A 19505-nucleotide genomic window follows, 5' to 3' on the forward strand; every position below is an offset into this window, starting at 1 on the left:
AGATTTTTATCTTGTTGGTGTATCATTTGTGGAGAGCCAGAATGCACAACTTTGTGTAAGGAATTAAAAAGCCAAAGAAATTACCAAGCTTTTTGTATTGCCATTCGTTTATAAAGATTATTGGTTAAAAATTAAATGCAGATTTAGAAGCTTATTGTATAATTGCCCCAAAGTATAATATAATTGCACAGCCTCAGAAGTAGTTTCTCCAACAGTCATACCCAACACAGTTTATTTATGATTTGGAGATGCTGGTGTTGGACTGGAGTGTACAAAGTTAAAAATCACACAACACCAGGTTATAGTCCAACAGGTTTAATTGGAAGCACACTAGCTTTCGGAATGTCGCTCCTTCATCAGGTGGTTGTGGAGGACACAATTATAAGACACAGAATTTATAGCAAAAGTTTACAGTGTGATGTAACTGAAATTATACATTGAAAAATACCTTGATTGTTTGTTGAGCCCCTCCCCCAAGTCCCTCCTCCCTACCTTTTATCTTAGCCTGCTGGACACACTTTCCTCATTCCTGAAGAAGGGCTTATGCCCGAAACGTCGATTCTCCTGTTCCTTAGATGCTGCCTGACCTGCTGCACTTTTCCAGCAACACATTTTCAGCTCTGATCTCCAGCATCTGCAGTCCTCACTTTCTCCTCTCTCATCTATTGGAATGGCCATGTTAGTTTCACTTCTTTCATATGTAAATCACAAAACTTTTTTAAAAAAGTTACATTCTCAGGTTACCGAGACGCGCGTTCACAAAAAAACCCCACATGCACACATACACATATATGTTTGTGAGGTGAATTTATACTTGCAGAGTTACATTGTACTTTGCTCAAAAACTGCATGAATCCATGTAAGACTCTGTTAACTCACATTTTAGGTTAGAATCAGTCTAAATATTATGGCACAGACAGGGAACACAGGGGGCTAACACCTTCAACATCTTAACTGGCTGACACCAATTGTTACAGTTAACCTGAGAATGTAACTTTTTAAAAAGGTTTTGTAATTTACATATGAAAGGAGTGAAACTAACATGGTCATTCCAATAGATGAGAGACTCAACAAACAATCAAGGTATTTTCAAATGTATAATTTCAGTTCCATCACACTGTAAACTTTTGCTATAAATTCTGTGTCTTACAATTGTGTACTCCACAACCACCTGATGAAGGAATGGTGCTCCGAAAGCTAGTGCTTCCAATTAAACCTGTTGGACTATAACCTGGTATTGTGTGATTTTTAACTTTGTTCACTGTTCTAAGAAGCTTAAAGAACAGCACCTCGTGTCAGCGTCTTCTATGTGGCACGAAACATTGAGTCTGGAAAGCTGTAAAATTCAACAATTCCGAGACGTAACCATTGCCCCCATTTCTTTGCCTGCAGATTGCTATTGTTTATGAATATGCTTTTGCCGTTTCTACTAATTCAGGCTCACCTTTTGTTTACTTAGCTTCCCAGTTTGCATCCTCCATTGCCTGACATAGCATCTCTGTTGTCATATACCTGTAAAAGCAGAATACTGTGGATGCTGGGAATTTGAAATCGAAACAAAGTACTAAAGAAACTCAGCCGGTCTGACAGCATTGGTGGAGAGAGAAAAACTGTAAATGTTTCAAATCCAGTGTGACTCTTATTTGGAACAAGAAGAAAAGTCATATTGGACTCAATCTTAACTCTGTTTCTGTTTCCACAGATGCTGCCAGACCTAAGTTTAGAGTCATAGAGATGTACAGCATGGAAACAGACTGTTCGGTCCAACCTGTCTATGCCGTCCAGATATCCCAACCCAATCTAGTCCCACCTGTCAGCACCCAGCCCATATCCCTCCAAACCCTTCCTATTCATATACCCATCCAAATGCCTCTTAAATGTTACAATTGTACCAGCATCCACCACATCCTCTGGCAGCTCATTCCATACACGTACCACCCTCTGCATGAAAAAGTTGCCCCTTAGGTCTCTTTTATATCTTTCCCCTCTCACCCTAAACCTATGCCCTCTAGTTCTGGACTCGCCAACCCCAATAGACTTTGCTTATTTATCCTATCCATGCCCCTCATAATTTTGTAAACCTCTATAAGAATAATGTGATCAAGGATAGTCAGCATGGTTTTGTGAAGGGCAGGTCGTGCCTCACAAACCTTATTGAATTCTTTGAGAAGGTGACTAAGGAGGTAGATGAGGGGAAAGCGGTAGATGTAGTATATATGGATTTTAGTAAGGCGTTTGATAAGGTCCCCCATGGTAGGCTACTGCGGAAAATACAGAGATATGGCATTGAGGATGAGTTGGAGGTTTGGATTAGGAATTGGCTGGCTGGAAGAAGACAGAGGGTAGTAGTTGATGGCAAAGGTTCATCTTGGAGTGCCGTCACTAGCGGTGTTCCGCAAGGATCTGTTTTGGGACCATTGCTGTTTGTCATTTTTATAAATGACCTGGAGGAAGGGTTAGAAGGTTGGGTGAGCAAGTTTGCGGATGATACGAAAGTCGGAGGAGTTGTAGACAGTGAGGAAGGATGTGGTAGGTTACAGCGGGATATAGAGAAGCTGCAGAGCTGGGCAGAAAGGTGGCAAATGGAGTTCAATGTAGCTAAGTGTGATGTGATTCACTTTGGTAAGAGTAACAAAAAGATGGGGTACTGGGCTAATGGTCGGATACTTGGTAGTGTGGAAGAGCAGAGGGATCTTGGTGTCCATGTACACAGATCTCTGAAAGTTGCCACCAGGTAAATAGTGCAGTGAAGAAGGCATATGGCGTACTGGCTTTTATTGGTAGAGGAATTGAGTTCCGGAGTCCTGAGGTCATGCTGCAGTTGTATAAGACTCTGGTGCGGCCGCATCTGGAATATTGTGTGCAGTTTTGGTCGCCATACTATAGGAAGGATGTGGAGGCACTGGAACGGGTGCAGAGGAAGTTTACCAGGATGTTGCCTGGTATGGTAGGAAGATCCTATGAGGAAAGGCTGAGGCACTTGGGGTTGTTTTCATTGGAGAAAAGAAGGTTTAGGGGTGACTTGATAGAGGTGTACAAGATGATTAGGGGGTTAGATAGGGTTGACAGTGAGAACCTTTTTCCACGTATGGAGTCAGCTATTACAAGGGGGCATAGCTTTAAATTAAGCGGGGGTAGATATAGGACTGATGTTAGGGGTAGGTTCTTCACTCAGCGAGTCGTAAGTTCATGGAATGCCCTGCCAGTAGCAGTGGTGGACTCTCCCTCTTTATGGGTATTTAAGCGGGCATTGGATAGGTATATGGAGGATAGTGGGTTAGTGTAGGTTAGATGGGCTTTGATCGGTGCAACATCGAGGGCCGAAGGGCCTGTACTGCGCTGTATTCTTCTATGTTCTATGTTCTAAGGTCACCCCTCAGCCTCCGACGCTCCAGGGAAAACAGCCCTAGCCTGTTCAGCCTCTCCCTGTAGCTCAGGTCCTCCAAACCTGGCAACATCCTTAAATCTTTTCTGAACCCTTTCAAGTTTCACAACATCTTTCCGATAGGAAGGAGACCAGAATTGCACACAATATTCCAACAGTGGCCTAACCAATATCCTGTACAGCCGCAACATGACCTCTCAACTCCTGTACTCAATACTCTGACCAATAAAGGAAAGCATTCCAAAACACCTTCCTCACTATCCTATCTACCTGCGATTCCACTTTCAAGGAGCTATGAACCTGCACTCCAAGGTCTCTTTGTTCACCAACACTCCTGAGGCCCTTACCATTAAGTGTATAAGTCCTGCTAAGATTTGCTTTCCCAAAATGCAGCACCTCACATTTATCTGAATTAAACTCCATCTCCCACTTCTCAGCCCATTGGCCCATCTGGTCAAGATCCTGAGTTTCTTGAGCAATGACTTTTATTTCATCCATTTGGTCATTTAATCTCTTAATGCCCACTTTCCTGTTTGCCTTTCACTCTTTCACAGATCTTCCCTCCCTGTTCCTTTGCCTGCCTTTGTACGTACATTTATAAAAAGCTATTATATCTCAAACTCATAAGCCTAATAAAAGGCCTTTGATATGAAATATTGGCTTTGTTTTCCTCGTGTGTTTTTGTTATAGCAGTATTGAAATATTTGAAGTTTGTTACTTAACATGAACCTTAATCCAATTTGCATCCACTTTCTCTTCCCTCTGTAATGTAGAGCACGCCAACTTGTTATACATTTTAAACTTCTTTGAAATAATCCTATATGTTTCTACTCATTATTATAAATGGAGATAGTTAAAATGTTGTGATAAAATATAATCTGGCTCTAGACATTTTTTGGCTCATGTATGCTCATTAAAAGTAATGCTGTGTGGTACAAAGTTGTAAAATTTATTTTCTGGAAACTTTTACATTTCAGTGCGTAGATCCAGTTAAACTGGAAACGTCTTAGTGAGTGAGGAAGCATCAAGTAAAGAATGAAGGTAGTTAAGGAAATGTAGAATACGATCTTGCAGGGTCAGTGCTGACAGTGGTTGCTTCAGCAGTATGGCCTGTTAGTACATGTCTATAATTTTGTTTGTTATTCTAGCAGTAGTTGAGAAATTTTGACATTGGAAGTTTTAAAAAGTATGAAAGTGCTTTAATTTCATATTCCTAATCTGAGAAGTTCCAATTTTGAAAGTTATTTTTCAAACAGTTGAACATCAGAGTGCAGATGCAGGGGAAATAAAAGTATGCTTGTGATGCTAAGATATGCTGCTGTCACCACTGATATTTTATGACTGACAAGAAGTGATTATGAACCTGGTTCTTGAGCAGAAGTCAGAAATACATTGAGCACATGATTCATGTGTTGTTTCTACTTAGATATATATGATTTAGGAGTAGGAGTGGGACCTTTTACCTACTGAGCTATTCCCAAGATTGATGCTGATCTAACTGCTTTGTGGCACCTATTCCACCTATCCCCAGTCATCTTTCATCTTGCTAATCAAAAATCTATCTACCTTTGCCTCAAAGATGTTCAAAGACTGCCTTGTGACTACCCTTTTGAGGAAGAATATTCCAAAGATTCTCCACACAGAAAATTCTCCTCATTTTTGAGCCTTAAATGGGCGATCCCTATTTTTAATATTCTTTCCACATCCACTCTGTCCTGTCTAATCAACACATTATCAACAGTATTTCCTAACAGATTGGCAGTGTTGAGTGACTGCAATTATAACAGTTTATTTCAAAACTTGCTTAGAAGGAGATTTGATAATTGTGATGCACAAGACTTTGTAGCTGCTACTGTAATTCTGCAATGGGTCTGTAAATGGAATATGTTTTTTAAATGATTTTTGTTTGTAATTCCTATTAAGATGATCATAGGTACATTTTACAGGAAGCTCAATAAGTATGTGAGGGACAGCATGATAGAAGGATATATTGGGTGAGGTAAAGAAAGGTGAAAGCTCCTGTGGAGCATAAACAGTGGCACTACCCTGTCAGGCTGACTGACTTGCTTATGCTGTAAATTGCAAAGCAATGATAAGATTGCATGAAAGGCATGTTTCCTAATACTAAGTAAATTCAAATGACTGTGATTGAGACATTCTAAGAAGTCAGAAAGGATTGTGGTTCTACGTGGGATAACAGTGGTTATGATGGAAATATTCAGAAGATCAGGCAATGTTCATGGAAATAAGATATAAATATTTCACCACAATGGCCCTCCAAACCTAAAGAAAGATAGAAATGTGATAGGTTTTACTCAAGTGAATGCAGCAAAGAAGAACAGAAGTGGAAGAAATGGGGTAGAACAAAGGAAAGATTAATTGACAAAATATTTTATAGTTAATATGCCAATGGGAGTGATGGGTAAAACAGAACTAAAGGTGGGCCTCTGGACACATTCAGGGTCTTGACTGAAGGAGGACCTCTCGGACTGCCTTTCAGGGGATTAGGGTGTGGGGGACTTGTGTCTTCTGTGAAGGTGAGCTCACTGGAAGCAAGAGTCCTTTATGTAGGTCTCAGAAGATTAATGTAAGTAGGAAGAGAAGAGGAAGAGAAGTTGTCAAGATGGGAAGCAATAAGTTCAATGGGCTGGACAAGATCATCCCATTTGAATTTTGGGGAGGAGGTAGTTGGGGATTATTAGGAAGGGAATGGATTCATGGTCCATGTTGGGGAGGTCAGAGAAGTTCTTAGAGCTTGCATTTGGTCTATGATAAGTAGAGGTCATGCCAATCAATTAGGCCAATTGTCAGACTTCCAGCCTCTCCAGTATATTGCTTTCGTATTATTTGTTATGCTTGCATTACCTTTGTTAACCAAGCAATCTTTCAAAAGCTTAAAATGCAGTCAGAATAATGAGGTTGTTTTAAAACCAGCATATTGTTTTTTTCTGATAGACTCCAAGTGCCTGGGCAGAAGAGAGCTCTGAAAAGAAGAAGGGATCCCACAAACGCTCAGCATCCTGGGGAAGCAATGACCAGTTGAAAGAGGTCAGAAATCCATTATTTTTTGAGCATTCAAGGCAAAAGGAGTTTCTTAATGCATTTTGAAACTCAACCTTGAACTTTGTACTTTTAAAACTGCATTCAGCAACATTTGTCAGGGCTGTGCATTGAACTTGGTTGATACTGGTAACTTAACTAATAGAGGGACAAATTGCAGAGAAACTCAGCAAGGACAGGTAGCATCTGTGGAAAGAGTGGAGTCTTCAGCTTGATGTTCTGGAAAAGGATCACTGGATTCCAAGTGTTAACTCTGCTTTCTCCTCACAGATGCTGCTAGACTTGCTGAGTTTTTCTAGCAATTATTTGTTTTGTTTCAGATCTTCACCTGTAGTTCTTTCATTTTACCCAACAAATCAATATCAGAATGCAGCAAATAGGAGCAGGGGTTGGACCCTCAAGTGAGCTTTGCCTTTAAGTAAGATCATGGACCTTCATTTTCCCACCTGATCTCCACACTCATTGATTTAAATAAGCAGTAGACTAGCATAGGGATCAGAGACAATATGGGTTGTGTCACAAAACAGTTGCATACACTGTTATAAGAATAGAAGGAGGAATCAACCTAGAATATGACCATGACCAAATGCACACTTATGGACCAAAACTTACCACGTCCCTAGTCAAGCTGTTCTAGTATAGTTGCCAAGATATGTCCTCTACACACAGTAGGACAAATCCAATCTGACCAATTTTATTACCCCATCAATCCAGTTTTGATAATCAGTAAAGTGCTGGAAGGTCTTATCAGTCCGATCAAGTAGCACTTGTTTAACATTGAACTGTTCAGTGATGCTTATTTTGGATTCTGCTCAGTTCCTAACCTTATGGGGAGGAAAGGTGGCTCAGTGGTTAGCACCAGGGACCTAGGTTCGATTCCAACTCTGTTTGCAGTTTGTACATTCTCCCAGTGTCTGCATGAGTTTTCTCTGGGTGTTCCAGTTTCCTCCCACAGTCCAAAGATGTGAAGGTTAGGTGGATTAGCCATGCTGTGTGCCCATAGTGTACAGGGATGTAGGCCAGTTGGATTAGCCATGGGCAATGCAGGTTGCAGGGATACGTTCGGGAGCAAGTCTGGATAGGATGCTGTTTCGAGTGTTGGTGTGGACTTGATGGGCTGAATGGCCTGCTTACATGCTGTAGGGATTCTGATTGTTGTTACAGAATGGTTCAAATCTGGACAAAAAAGATGATTTCCAGAGGTGAGGCAAGAGTGCCCTTGACATCGAAGTCACATTTGACAGTGTGCTTTCAAGGAGCCCTAGCAAAACTCATGTCAATGAATCAGGAAAATTCACTGCTGGTTGGATTCGTATCTGGTACATAGGAAGATGTTGATCTTGGAGGTTAGTCATCTAAGTTTCATGTCATCTCTGCAGGAGTTATCATTGTAGTGTTCTGGACCCAATCATCTTCAGCTGATTCATTAATGACCACTTCCCCTCCATATGAAGATCAGAAGCGGGGATATTCACTGATGATAACACTGTAGCACCATTTATGACTTTTCAGATACTGAATTAGCCTATGTCCAAATATAACAAGACCTGGACAATATCTAGGTGTGGGCTAATGGGTGGCAAGTATCATTCAGATCTCACAAATACCAGGCACTGACTTTCTCTAGTAAAAGATAACATAACTATTACCCTTTAGTAATGCCCTCACCTGACATTACTATCACAGAATTCCTCACTGTCAACATCCTGGGGCTTATTGTTTGCCAGACACTCAACTCGACTATAAATACATATAATACATATAAATACAGTGACTGTAACAGCAGGCTAGAGGCTAGGAATATTGCCGCAAGTAACTTATCCCTGATTCCCCAAAGACTGCCCATCTACAAGACAGAAGTCAAGAAGAACTATGATGGAGTGTTCCCCACTTGCCTAGATGACTACAGCTCCAAGAACACTTACGCTTGACACCATACAAGGGAAAATAGCCTGCTTGGTTGTAAATGTGGTGCAGAACATCCATTTCCTCCACCACCAGTGTCAAGTAATAGCATTTTGTACCATCTATAAGCTGCACTGCAGAAATTCACCCAAAATCCTTTCGCAGCACCATCCCAACCCATGTCTTCCATCTAGAAGGACAAGGGCAGCAGATACATAGGAATGCCACCACTTTGTAGTTCGCCTTCAAGCCACTCACCATCCTAAGTTGGAAATACATTGCTGTTTTTCGATGATGTTGGGACAAAATCCTGGAATTTCCTCCCTAACATCATTGTGCATGGACTGCAGTGGTTCGTAAAGGGAGCTTACCACTGCCTCAAGGGCAATTAGGATATGGCAATAAATGCTGCCCCAATGAATCATGTCCCATAAATTAAAAAACGTAAATGCACCATTAGGAACAGGAATCAGTCATTAGTCTAATCTTGAGAAGCATATATTGAAATAGTCCTCGAAAACAGATGCGAAGGTTACTTTGTCACTTATTCTTTGTTGGACTCAAGTGAGCCAAAACAAAGATTTCAGATAAGCTGTTCGTTGAAGTAGTTGTGCTATGAAACAGTTTTGCAACAGATTATAAAGATTGCTTAGAGACTATCAAGAGACTTTGATGCCAAAATTCCCAGCTTTCAGTAGTTCATCAGACAGTTGCAAAGATATGAGTACTCAACCCTGGCAGCCCGACTGTGGAGTGGAAAGGTTCACAAAACAGTTTAGTGAAAAAGATAGGACATGAAAGGAATAGATTCATGGTGATATGAGCTTGTATTGCTGATGGAACAAAATTAAAGCCTGTGGTAACTTTCAAACACCATGCCAAACACCAAATTCTTTCTATGAGCTTTTGTGCATGACAGTAATAAGGTATGTTGTGGATGTGCCGGTGTTGGACTGCTTGGATAAGGTCAAAGGCTACCTGACACCAGTTATAGTCCAACAGGTTTATATGAAAATGTGAGCTTTTGGAGCTCTGATACCAGGCCTGAAAAAGGAACAAAGCTCCAAAAGCTCGCGTTTTCAAATTCATTTTCAAATTCATCTGTTGGTAGAACCTAGTGTCGAGTAATTGGATAGTTGAGGGTGGAATGAGTGAAGTTGTGGATGGAAAATATGTGGATTTAATGCTTGATTGTCCACACAAAGAATGCAGTTTAATAGTGTGATGGTGAGCAGATCTCAAAACTGACAAATCAAGAGGTGGCTATGAATAATCATGGGTTGGGATGGTGCTGCGTAAGGATTTTGGGTGAATTTCTGCAGTGCAGCTTATAGATGGTACAAAATGCAGTTACTTGGCACTGGTGGTGGAGGAAATGGATGTTCTGCACCACATTTACAACCAAGCAGGCTATTTTCCCTTGTATGGTGTCAAGCGTAAGTGTTCTTGGAGCTGTAGTCATCCAGGCAAGTGGGGAACACTCCATCATAGTTATTCTAGGAGAACTAATGTCCAGAGTTCAACCTTAGCTGTCTGTCTCAAAAAGCCATTTATGAATTGTTTGTGCAAAATCGAATATATGTGGATCATTGGTGGGGAAATAACTCTCACAGAGGGCAAATATGCACATTTTGTGTGGTTTCATTTTCAAATCATTGGGTAGTATTCATATGCAAAAGTGTTATCAGAGCATTCAAAATTGTGGATTAACAAATTCAGTTGATGAACAGAAAAGTAACTTGTTATGGAGGGATGATTTTCAAAGCAATATCTGATCCAGAGCATAAGTATTATGGTGCCTTACTTTTAGTAATTCAGAATGAGCTAAATGAGCTCTGTATTGAATGCTGCAGATAGTGAATTTGACAGTCTTAAAATGCTTTTGAATGCAATTAGAAATAACTTTCCATAATTTTTTCATTCAGTAAACTGTGCCACATTAATTTAGTATAGCTTACTTGTTTTCTGTCCAAATTTCATGATGGCGACTATTCTAACCCACACTGGTGGTACTTGAAGATATAGTACCACACAAGTTGAGCCTTTTTTCTGAGACAGTTTTTTGAGGCTTCAAAGATTGCCCCTGTGTGCCATGCTTTTCAGCCATAATTTCTCATTATTTTTAAAAAAATTCCAGCCAAAGGGATGCATTCTACACCATCCACCACCACCTTTTCCACCTACTTAATCTGCTTACTTTATTTGACAGCTTCATACTTTAATTCTCCACTAGCTTTGTAACTTTAGCTAACTTAGATGAATGGACTGAGCATAATGTATTCAAGTTTTTAGCATAGATTGAAAATAATCAAGATTTTAGGACTGATCCTGACAGCTCGCTAATCTTATTCCTGTCCTTTATCCATTGTAATATATTATCCCCTACCCCAAGACCCCATAGTTTGTGCAACAATCTGTGAGCTTTATCAAATGTGTATGTACTACATCCAAAGGTTCTCTCTTATCTACTCTGCTAGTTAGTTTCTTAAAACTCTAAAGCATTAAATCTGGGTTGCTTTGTTTGCCAAATGTGATTTCACATTCCTAAAACTGTTCACTATGATGTATTAATTAACACAGCTTTTTTTTGTTTATTTTACTTGAGCTGGTTTGTTTTTGGTCAATAAAATGTAATTTGTGTCCCTTTCATTGTCCTTGTTCTCTGAAGTAATGTTGCCTGTGCCTTCACAAGCAACCATTTATTACCATTGCCCTTTTTACGCAGAAACATCAAGTGGTTTATGGCACAGGAGGCCTTGTGGTCCACTGTATCCGATCAGCTGCATCTCTACATGACACTATATTGCAAGTGCATGAACAAATTTGTTTTTTTAAATGTGAAGAGGGTTTTTACCTCCCCTTAGACTATCAAGCAGTGAATTCTACATCCCTGTTGCCATCTGTTAATAGAAATTGTTACTCACACCTCTATAATTCTGCTAATTGCTTTACCTCTCTGTCCCCAAACACTGACCTATTTGCAAACACATAACTTTATCAACTGCTGTATTTGGGCTTCTTCTGATTTTATATACTGCACTTAAACCTCCCCTCTTCTTTCTGTATTCCAAAGAAAAGAACTTCAGCTTATTCAGGCTTTACTCATAGCTAAACAAAATCTCCAAACTTTACAGCATTTCTAACTCTCTCATGTACCATTTGTGGTGCAATCACCTCCAACCTGTGATTTGATAGCTAGAGCTGTGCAGAATACTCCAGGTGCCTTCAAAGTATATTATACCACTGAAGCATATGCATCCTGCTTTTATGTTCTAGGCCTCAACTATGAGACCACAAGACAGAGGAGTAGAATTAGGCAATTCAATCTATTGGGTCCACTCTTGCCATTTCGGTTAGATCATTGCCGATCTGATCATGCCACAAAAAGCAATTCCACTTTTCTGCCTTCAAATAGCCCTTGGTTCCCTTCCTGTTTAAAGGCCTGTCTGTGTCAGCTTTGAATATACTTAATGTCTCATTTTGACAGTCCTCTGTGGTAAGCAATTCCACAGACTGACTACTGTCCTGCGAGACAAAATTCCTCCTTACTCTGATTATGTCCTCTGGTTCATGACTTTCCAGCAATCACAAATAATCTCTCTTCATCTTATCTGTCAAGACCCCTCTCAGAATCTTAAGCTTTAGTAAGGTCTCCTCTCATTCTTCTAAACTCCAATGGGTACAAGCCCAACCTACTCAATCTTTCCTCACAAAATTTTGCCATACCCAGGATCATCCTCGTGAATCTTCTCTGGAGTACTTCCGATGTTAGTATATCTTTCCTTCGGTAAGGAGACCAAAATTGCTCTCAATATTCCAGGTGTGTTCTGACAAGATCTCACTACTTTCATACACTCATTCTCTTTTGAAGTAAAGGCCAATCTTCCATTTGTCTTCCCTATTGCCATAAGACCATGTGATGTAGGAGCAGAACTTGACCATTCAGCTACTGAGTCTGCTCAGCCATCCCATGAGATCATGGTTGGTCTTATCTTCAAATCCACTCTCTTGCTTATCTCAACTTTTGATTCTCTTACTGATTAGAAATCTATCTCGGTCTTGAATATGGTTAATGACCCAGCTTCAACTGCCCCCCACAGTGAAGAATTACACAGATTCCGTATCCTGTGAAAGAAGAAATACCTCCTCCCCTCTGTTTTAAATGTGTGACCCCCTTATTCTGAGGTTATGTTCTCTGGTCCTCGACACCCGCTATCACCATTGTTAACAGCTAACCCGAGAATGCAACTTTTTAAAAAAAAAAGGGTTTTGTGATTTACACATGAAAGAAGTGAAACTATCACTGTATTCTAACAGATGAAAGGCTTAACAGACAATCAATGTTTCAATGTATAATTTCAGTTACATCACACTGCAAATTTTTGCTATAAATTCTGTGTTACAATCGAGCCCTCCACAATCACCTGATGAAGGAGCATCGCTCCGAAAGCTAGTGTGCTTCCAATTAAACCTGTTGGACTATAACCTGGTGTTGTGTGATTTTTAACTTTGTCTGTACAGGGCATACTTGAGCAGTTTTCCACATGGTTGGATAGCTGCCAGTGTACTTGTTGGAACATAAAAGATATGAGAGGCAACCTGATTGAACCTTTCAAGATTTTTAGGGGACTTGACAGGGTAGATGAGGAAAGGTTGTTTCCCTTGCGGGTGTCTAGGACCAGAGAACATAACCTCAGAATAAGATGCAGAGAGATTATGTGTGATTGCTGGAAAGTCATGAACCAGAGGACATAATCAGAGTAAGGAGGAATTTTGTCTCGCAGGACATTAGTCAGTCTGTGGAATTGCTTACCTGGTGTTGTGTGACTTTTAACTTTGTACACCCCAGTCCAACACCGGCATCTCCAAATCACTGGACAGACAAAGCAGGAGAAATCCAACCTGGCCAATTATCTGCCCAACAGTCTATTATTGATAATCAGTGAAGTGATAGAAGTGCTATCAAGCAGCACCTCTTGAGGCTTCAAATACGTTTAAACAGCGACATTTATTACAATAAAGAGGAGAAAACAAAGCTATGTATTGGTAGGAGACCATTAGAACAGTCTCAATGCAAGTTTAATCTGTTTCCAAGCACTATCCATTTTAGAGACTCAATCACAGAGAAATATTGTTCTGATCTGTGCTGTTTAAACTTTGACTTAACTGATGCTTTGCCAATTTCTTGTCTTGAACTGTGGAGGCAGTTTTACATTTCTGAACCCACCAGCATGAACTTTTCTCAATACTGATGGCCTAATCCTTCTCAATTCTCACAACATGGAGAATTCTCTGCAAACTGACCTGTCTCAAACTCAGCAGAAAAGAAATCAATTTTAACAAAGTGACTAGTTCTCTTGATCGACTTGAACACCTTTAGGAGAAATCATTCTACCTTATGAACTAAGCTATGAATCCTCTGTTCTGAAGTCAACACTAAACAACCTGTCATGTGTTAATTCTTCTTGTCATAAATCATTATCCATTTATCTACTAATACAATCGTCTAACTCCATCTGATTTTGGACTGTTGCTGGCCTAATGATATTATCACTAGACTGTTAATCCAGAGATCCAGGTAATGCTTCAGAGACTCTGTTCAAATCCTGCCACAACAGACGATAGAACTTAAATTAAATTAACAGCTAGAATTAGAGTCTAATGATGATCATGAATCCATTGTCAGTTATAAGAGGAGACACCCATCTGCTTTACTGATGTCATTTAGGGAAGGAAATTTCTATCCTTGTCTGGTCTACATGTGACTCTAGACCCATAACAATGTGCTGGACTCTCAGCTGCCCTCTGGGCAATTAGGAATGAGCAATAAATACTATCCTAGTAAGCAATGCCCTCATTCCATGAATGAATTAAAAGAAAACCCAGGCCCTCAATAATTACATTCTTTCTGTTTTAAATGACTTTCTGACCATCTTAAAAAAAAGGCCTTCACAGTACTAAACCAATGTCCATGTATCCTTCTGTTCCAAAATCCAACCCCAAGATCCAAATAGGAGAATAAGTAAGTTATTCAGCCCTTCAAGCCTACTATCCTGTTCTGAGAGGTCATAACTGATCAGACTGTGGCCTTAACTTTCCTGTCCACTCCCTAAGTTATTCAGGGTAGTGACTCGAATTGAATTGAATTTATTGTCACATGTACCAAGACACAGTGAAAAAGCTTTGTCTTGTGAATTGAAGGAAATTCTGGATTTATATACTAATCACTCAAACCCTCCATCTCCATTCTAAGTGATTAAAGACCTAACAGCCATCCAGGTTTGTCTAATATATCTCATCAGTTGTATGATAGTTTGATCTTTTACTATAAATTCTGTCCCATGATCCTGTCCCACTAGCTACCTGACGAAGGAGCAGCAGTCAAATTTATACTTCCAAGTAAATCTGTTAGACTATAAACTGGTGTCGTATAATTTTCAAACTTTCTCCACCCCAGTCCAACACCGGCACCTCCACGTCATGATTAAACTAGTCAGATTGGATGGGGGAAGCAAAATCAGTGTGAGGTGGCGATTTCTGGTCAGTGCCCGAAGCACTGTACAAAAAGCTCGAGTGCAATGTGTGCAAGCTAAGGTCTGTTTGATGAGATTAGATTAGATTCCCTCCAGTGTGTAAACAGGCCCTTCAGCCCAACAAGCCCTCACCGACCCTCTGAAGAGTAACCCACCAAGACACATTTCCCTTTGACTAAAGCACCTAACACTATGGGCAATTTAGCATGGCCAATTCGCCTGACCTGCATATCTTTGGACTGTGAGAGGAAACCCACGCAGACACGCAGAATGTGCAAACTCCACACAGACAGTCGCCCGAGGCTGGGATCGAGCATGGGACCCTGGTGCTGTGAGGCAGCAGTGCTAACCACTGAGCTACCATGCCGCCCAATTGTGAAGCCTCCACAGTCAAAAGCAACTATCAGTGTCACTAGGCTTGTATATGAAGAATTCAATCAGGTGCAGCAGGGGAAATACCAATGGACTGATCATGACACAGTGCGTCGGGCAAATTTGAGCAGATTTTATTCTAGAATCCTAAAATTTGAGACAAGTTATCAAGCCTATTTTTCATTTGTTACCAGGCCTGTAATTGATTACTTTCGATTTATTTAATCTCGTAAAATAAGTGTTTAATTGCTTGTTTACCCCTAAAATTAATACAGCAAAACACAGCATATTTCTCCATCATTCAATCCTGCTTGATTATTGTCTATCAACAGCATTTCCATGATCTCAGTGCAGGGGCCAGCCAAGTACTTGAAGACACTAATTTTTAATAAGGCAGAGCTCAGTGAATGTGTTTCAAAGAGTTTACTCCCCAGTTTAAACCTTAAGCATTATAAAACTCTCATCTAATCTCATTAACATTTTCATTTCCAGATCGCCAAATTGCGTCAACAGCTTCAACGGAGCAAACAGAGCAGTCGACACCACAGAGAAAAAGAGAGACAATCTCCTTTCCATGGCAACCATGCAGCAATTATCCAATCACAGGTAAGATCTCTCGGACACCAGGTTATTTGTGACCCCCCGCAAATAGTTGTACTTTAGGTAAAGATAGAACAAAAATGAGGAGACTTGGAGAAAGCTTACTAAATATTTGTAAGAATTAAGTATTGAATAGGAATCCAAAGAAAAGTCACATTGGACTCCATGTTTACTTCAATTCCCTCAGCACGACGCTACTAGACCTACTGAGTTCTTTTGCCATCATTGCCTGTTTTTAAATTCCTCATCATCCCTCCCCCTTTCTCCCCCTCTTCCACTTTCTTTATTCCTCAACCTTCTCTCCTAACCTGGCTGTCAATATTTGCAACAAAATATTCTCAAACTGCTTCAAAACATTGTCAGGTATGAATTAAAATGAACCTGTTGGGTCACAGTAAGCATAAAATTTTATTCTGGTGTAACGTTGGCTAAAAGTGCAAAGATGGAAACAGTCAAATACTCCAGTCTAAGCATACAAGACTTTGAATCTCAAGGTGCATTAGAGACCAAAAAAAACTACAGATGCTGGAATCCAAAGGAGACAGGCAGGAGGCTGGAAGAACACAGCAAGCCAGGTAGCACCAGGAGGTGAACAAATCAACGTTTCGGGTGTAATCCTTCTTCAGAACTGGGTGTGGGTGTAAGGGGAGCTGCAGGTAAAGGGGATGGGGCGGATTCAGGGTGATGAGGTGAGGATAGGTGAACATAGGTAGAGGGTACGACCTGGTTGGTCGATGAGAGGAATGAATCCAGTTAGTGGCTCGAAGGAAGGGTTGATGAGGGCAATGAAAGGGAGGGGGAAGTGGAATTAGGCAGAGAAAACAGACTTCTGGTTGTTATCCATAGCTAATTGTTTTCCCGGAACATTTCACTCACCTGAAGCTGTTGCTTGAGGGGCACCACTGTGCTGTGTCAAGAATGCTGTTGGAGTCCTGGAGTGAATTGTGAGCCCAAAGCTTCTGGCTAAGAGAAAGGGCTGCAACCTACTGGACTACAAGACCTGCCTAACTATTGAAAGAAACTGATAAAATTTGAATAAAATTGACTGAAGACAAAAGTAATGTGCTTCCTTGAAGGATCCTTGGGATTTTCTTCTCTCTAGTTTGGATAAGACATGTCTCTTAAAGTGGTAATTGATGTAACCATGTGTGACTTCATTATCTCAAATATAGCAACTGATTTTGTTTTGGACAAAATAGAATTTCTTTCTAGTAGGTTTCTCTTAAAGAGTCGAACTGTTTCCAACTATTCTATACTTATTTGCAGCTTTAAGTATGCTTCGACAATGAAATAATTAATGAATGGGATTTTAATTCGCTCTGGAAATTTGAATGTGGTGATCAGCTAATTGAACTGAGATCAGATTGCGCAAGAATATTATGATCTATCCCCAAGCATTTGTCCGTTTTAACCATATGATAGCTCACTTGCCTCATGGTCATGAGGTTTGGGGTTCAAGCTTCTATCATGGTTTGTGTTCTGAACAAGGTTGGTGTCCCTTGAAATACACAGTGCGCTGCATTGTTCCAGAGGTTGATTTCAGGTGAGATTTTCAGGTGATGGCATGTGTATTCCAATTAGTCACTTGAATTTTCAAGAAAGAGGGAGATATGCTATCCTTGTCAGCATTCCTTCAACCAATTCCTGCATTGATCATTTTATTTCATTGCTAGAGAATCATGACTCCTGTATTGTATATATAATAATTTCAGAGGTAGTCCATTATAAAGTATTTGGGGGTATTTTAAAGCACTGTACCAATCATGTATTTTTATGGTTCAGCTGCTTCAAAATAAATGAAGTCATTGGGTGTCTAATTATTAGTGCAGAAATGTAAATAGCTAAACCTCATGATTTTTCAGCATTAACCTTTAACTAATTCCTTCAATTAATCTGTGAAGATCCATTTATCTCAAATGTCCCTTTTGGTCCCCAATTCCTTTGAATATGTTGTCATTTCATTTTTTAAAATGTTCATCTTATCTACAACTTCATTTTGGAAATCCTCCAATCTGATTTTCATCTCTGTCACAGCACTGAGACACTCTAATTGAGGTCACAAATGGCATCTCTTCTGAATGACTGTGGTACAGTTTTCACCTCACTTTCAAGTTAGTTGAGCCCACCAATTTCCCTAAGGTTCTGTCCTCTGCTCCCCTTTAGAATGAACATGCCCTTAATGGATTCCACTTGAAGAATGAGAATCAACTTCACCACCATCTCTCTGGGTCTTTCCACTTGCCTCTTTGTTGACAGGCAATTGTCCAGTATTAAGTCCTCAGTGGGCCTTAATTCCTCCAATTGCAAATTATGATTATCCAAGTAATTGGCAGGAGTTGAAGGCAGAGACTTAAATTCCACAGATTTCATCTGAGGTTGAATCAGTCTGCCATCCTACCTAACCCTGAGTTGCATGTCCAATCCCACATCGTCCTCTTCAAAAAGATTAAAAATCACATTAATTTTGTCCACCCAGTCCAACACTAGCACCTCATCATCATGGCTTCAAAAAGATTACCATTTCCAGTCTGCACAACATTGCTGTCTTTTGATCCTGTCTCAACTTGTTGATGAAACTTTCACGCATGCTGTCATGATTCTTCCCGTGTTGTTCTTGGTGATCTCCCAACTACCATTCTTAAACTCCCAATCTACCATTTTGTATATTATCAACTTTTCTGTTGATTATCTAAGTTGCAGCAAATTTTGTTCACCATATGCTGATCTGCATTCCTATCGAGTTTGTGTTCAAATCATTCCATTGCCTTGGGGATACCTTGCATCTCTCTAAGCTCATAAGTCACCAAGAAGTGTTCCCTCAATTGTGTTCTCTTGTACATGCCATTGCTGGCCATGATATTAGTGCCTAAACTCTGAAATTTCTTTCCTAGAGCTCTCTATATTCTCATTCTTTCTCATAGAGTCATACACCATAGAAACAGGCTCTATGACTCACCATCATCTTCACCTTCACATCTTCTATGTTTCTTTAAAACCTTTATTCAAGTATGTCTTTGACCAAGTACTTTGTCATGCATTTGAATATCTCCTTACACTCAGAGTCAATTTTTGTCTGATTATGCACTTGTGCAACACTTTGGATGTTTTCTTAATATAAAGAAACTGAGTATGCAGGGTGTTGTTGCTATAAAACTCATTATCTCGAATAATCAATTTAAATCGAGAGTGCATTCCTGGGATTTTCCATATGCTGGGAAGAGGTCTACTTTTTCCTTTCTAATTTTTCCATGTCTGTGAGATGTTTATTGAGAACTAGGTACAAGTTTGTCCCAAGTAAGCCTCTGATTGATTTTTGCAGGAAGTTTCTGATATCTGCTGCCTCTTCAGCCTTATGGCTAGCAGCTGATGGTTATCTCATTGTGAGCAGTTGGCCCTGGGAATGGATGACATTTTTATTCTTTTTTACATAACGATTTCCTGCAAACTTAAATGATAATGCTTTAATATGTCCAGTCTGCACTTTTCTTGTAATCTGCTAAGAGTTGAATTTAGTGCCACTTGTGCATTTGTGCAATACGCCTTCACGTTCATAGGATAGATGATTTTAACGGTTTCACAATATTGCAAGTTCAGTTGTAGTTATAATATCCTATGTCAAACTTGCACTAATATACAACGGACTGTACAGG

At 40.0% G+C, this 19505-nt stretch overlaps 1 protein-coding gene across 4 annotated transcripts in view; it reads left to right on the top strand.

Moving 5' to 3' along the window:
- Window positions 1-19505, top strand: part of LOC140481940 (protein FAM117B-like) — a 223704-nt gene that overhangs the window by 78466 nt on the left and 125733 nt on the right. For 3 of the 4 annotated variants that reach the window (XM_072578674.1, XM_072578675.1, XM_072578676.1), the window contains exons 3-4: window positions 6341-6433; window positions 15748-15861. The exons of the other annotated variant lie outside the window; for it this stretch is intronic. In XM_072578674.1, the coding sequence (XP_072434775.1) occupies window positions 6341-6433; window positions 15748-15861 (207 nt within the window). The remainder of the gene's footprint in view (window positions 1-6340; window positions 6434-15747; window positions 15862-19505) is intronic. 4 annotated transcript variants of the gene reach the window in all.

Source organism: Chiloscyllium punctatum, chromosome 10 (genome assembly GCF_047496795.1).
Source record: "Chiloscyllium punctatum isolate Juve2018m chromosome 10, sChiPun1.3, whole genome shotgun sequence".
In the NCBI taxonomy this organism is placed as follows: domain Eukaryota; kingdom Metazoa; phylum Chordata; class Chondrichthyes; order Orectolobiformes; family Hemiscylliidae; genus Chiloscyllium; species Chiloscyllium punctatum.